The sequence below is a fragment of the Guillardia theta genome (genome assembly GCF_000315625.1).
Source record: "Guillardia theta CCMP2712 unplaced genomic scaffold GUITHscaffold_111, whole genome shotgun sequence".
Lineage (NCBI taxonomy): Eukaryota > Cryptophyceae > Pyrenomonadales > Geminigeraceae > Guillardia > Guillardia theta.
Window position 1 is genome coordinate 48,085 of NW_005434563.1, and position 2,438 is coordinate 50,522.

General features: G+C 54.4%; 2 protein-coding genes across 2 annotated transcripts in view; one reads left to right on the forward strand and one right to left on the reverse strand.

Moving 5' to 3' along the window:
• Positions 1 to 4: 4 nt before the first annotated feature.
• GUITHDRAFT_145808 (hypothetical protein) lies at positions 5 to 1,713 on the forward strand (the record flags this gene model as incomplete). Its single annotated transcript, XM_005823264.1, has 6 exons — positions 5 to 235; positions 375 to 413; positions 685 to 763; positions 946 to 1,002; positions 1,316 to 1,407; positions 1,627 to 1,713. 6 exons carry the CDS (start codon positions 5 to 7, stop codon positions 1,711 to 1,713), a joined length of 585 nt encoding a protein of 194 aa, XP_005823321.1.
• Positions 1,714 to 2,031: 318 nt separating this feature from the next.
• The window catches only part of GUITHDRAFT_165768 (hypothetical protein), a 2,442-nt gene continuing 2,035 nt past the window's right edge, over positions 2,032 to 2,438 (reverse strand). The window contains exon 9 of the mRNA XM_005823265.1: positions 2,032 to 2,281. Coding sequence (XP_005823322.1) covers positions 2,229 to 2,281 — 53 coding nt within the window. The 3' untranslated portion in view covers positions 2,032 to 2,228. The remainder of the gene's footprint in view (positions 2,282 to 2,438) is intronic.

A 2,438-nucleotide genomic window follows, 5' to 3' on the forward strand; every position in this document is an offset into this window, starting at 1 on the left:
GGGAATGTACGCGTGTTCGAAAAGGTGTCCCGTCCTCGTCCTCGTCCTCGTCCTCGTCCTCGTTCTCGTCCTCGTCCTCGTCCTCGTCCTCGTCCTCGTCCTCGTCCTCGTCCTCGTCCTCGTCCTCGTCCTCGTCCTCGTCCTCGTCCTCGTCCTCGTCCTCGTCCTCGTCCTCGTTCTTCTCCTCTTGCTGGTGGTGGTGGTGGTGGTGGTGGTGGTGGTGGTGGTGGTGGTGGTAGTCTATCCTCCTATTTTTGAATTCTTTCCATTCCACTTTGTCTTGTCTTTCCCTTCCCCTGCTTCTCCTCCTGCTGCTTCTAAACCATCTGAGAAGTTTTTTTTGTTGTCGTGCTTGTTGTGACTTGAGTGTGAAGAATCTCCGGGACCACGAAGATCTTTATGTGAAGAAGGAGGTCGGATCCTCCTACGCTTCTGCTTCTATTTCTTCTTCCTCTCCTTCTTCTACTATCTTCTTCTTCCTCCCCCCCCTTCTTTCTCCTTCTCTGACCTCCTCGTCCTGCTTGTGCTCCCTGGTTCCTGCTTCCTCCTGCTTCCTCCTGCTTCCTCCTGCTTCCTCCTGCTTCCCCCTCGTCTTTGTCCTTCTTCTTCATCGTCTCCTTCTCCCATTCCTTCTTCCTCCTCCACATTCTCTTTGTTCCATCCTTACGCTCAACTGTACGGCAGATCTATCTTCCTCTCACCAAATTGCGAATGCTTCTCTACCGCAACCTCCTCAAGCGAGCCCATCTTGTCATCCAGCGAGGTCCTCTTTCTCCTCCTGCTCCTTCTCCTCCTGCTCCTGCTCCTGCTCCTGCTCCTGCTCCTTCTCCTCCTGCTCCTGCTCCTGCTCCTGCTCCTGCTCCTGCTCCTGCTCCTGCTCCTGCTCCTGCTCCTCCTTCTCCTTCTTTGCCTTCCCTGACCCGCGTTCCTTCCTCTTGTGTTCAGTGAGAGGAACAAGCTCAAGGATTCTTCTAGCTGACATCTGCCAAGTAGTCAATGCAGGTGACCATCCCCTCTATCCTGTTTGCTTACCCTTGCTCCTTCTGCTCCCGCTCGTTCTGCTCCCGCTCGTTCTGCTCCCGCTCCTTCTGCTCCCGCTCGTTCTGCTCCTCCTGCTCCTCCTGCTCCTCCTGCTCCTCCTGCTCAATCAATGCCACCATCGCCGACCTCTCCCTCTGGCCTGCTCTGTTCCTCTTCTTTGTCATTTTCCTCGTCATCGATCTCTGCTCTCCTCCTCATTCCTTGCTTTCTGCTCCTTGTCAGTTGAACTTCTCCCCTCCCCCCTCCCCGTTGTTTGTGTGCTGATGACGAGCAGGAGGATGGAATGTGGACGAGGAGGAGCTCGAGTGTATCCTATCCCTGCTCATCAAGAGCGGGAAAGTCAAGGGCAAGCTTGACCCTACCAGGGTGAGTAGGAGGCAGGGGGAAGAAGAGGGCAAGGAGGCTCTAGGTTGGTGGTGGTGGAGGAGGAGGAGGAGAGGAAGTCAAAAACCAAGATCTGCAGGGAGAGCAGGAGGGAGGAAAAGAGGAGGAGGCGATTGTGCGAGATTGTTTGACGATGATGAGTGTGCAGGGAGCAATTATGTTTCCGACGGAAAAATCTCCCTTCCCTCGACTGATCGATAGGATGGGATGAAGGAGGACGGGAAGGAGGACGGGAAGGAGGACGGGAATGAGGACGGGAAGGAGGGCAAGGCAGAAAGGAGGAATTGAAACATCCTCGTGATCTCACGAGGATCAGGCGGAAGAGGAGGAGGGGGTCAAAAAACGAGCTCGAGAGACGATACCGAAGGAAGCGTCTTACGAGGAGGAGCAACGTCACAGGCGTTGCACGGGGGAGGAAGAGGAAGAGGAGCCGCAGGCTCGGGCCACATGCGGGTGCTGGAGGGTTGACGAGAAGAGGCAATAAGGGGAAAGAGACAGTCGAGGACGGGGGAGGTCGGAGGAGCAGCGAAAATGACGAGCGCAACTGCTGCTGAGTTGCTGAGAAAGATGTAACGAGTCGTGTGGGCAGGAGGAGGAGCTTGCGACAAGAGTGTAAAAAGATTTATCTATGTAAAAAGTTCCCTTCACAATCGAGAGAAAACAAGAACACAAGTGGAGAAGTCATCTTCAACAACATCAACTACAGGAACAACATGAAAAAACTTCAACATCAACTACAGGAACAACATGAAAAAACTTGATAACACAATCAACAACAACACAACACAAGTCTCTTCATCACATTACGCGCATGGAGCTCCTGTGAGGAGGTTGGGGGGAGGAAAACTTGCAGCCTGGCGGAGTGGTCAGTAGCTTTAAAATGTAGAACGAGGGATCAATCTGATCAGGGAGGGAGGGAGAGGAGGGAGGGAGGGAGGGAGGGAGGGAGGGAGGGAGGGAGGGAGGAGCGGGGGGGGGGGGGGTTAACAAGCAGGGAACCAGGAGGGGGGCTT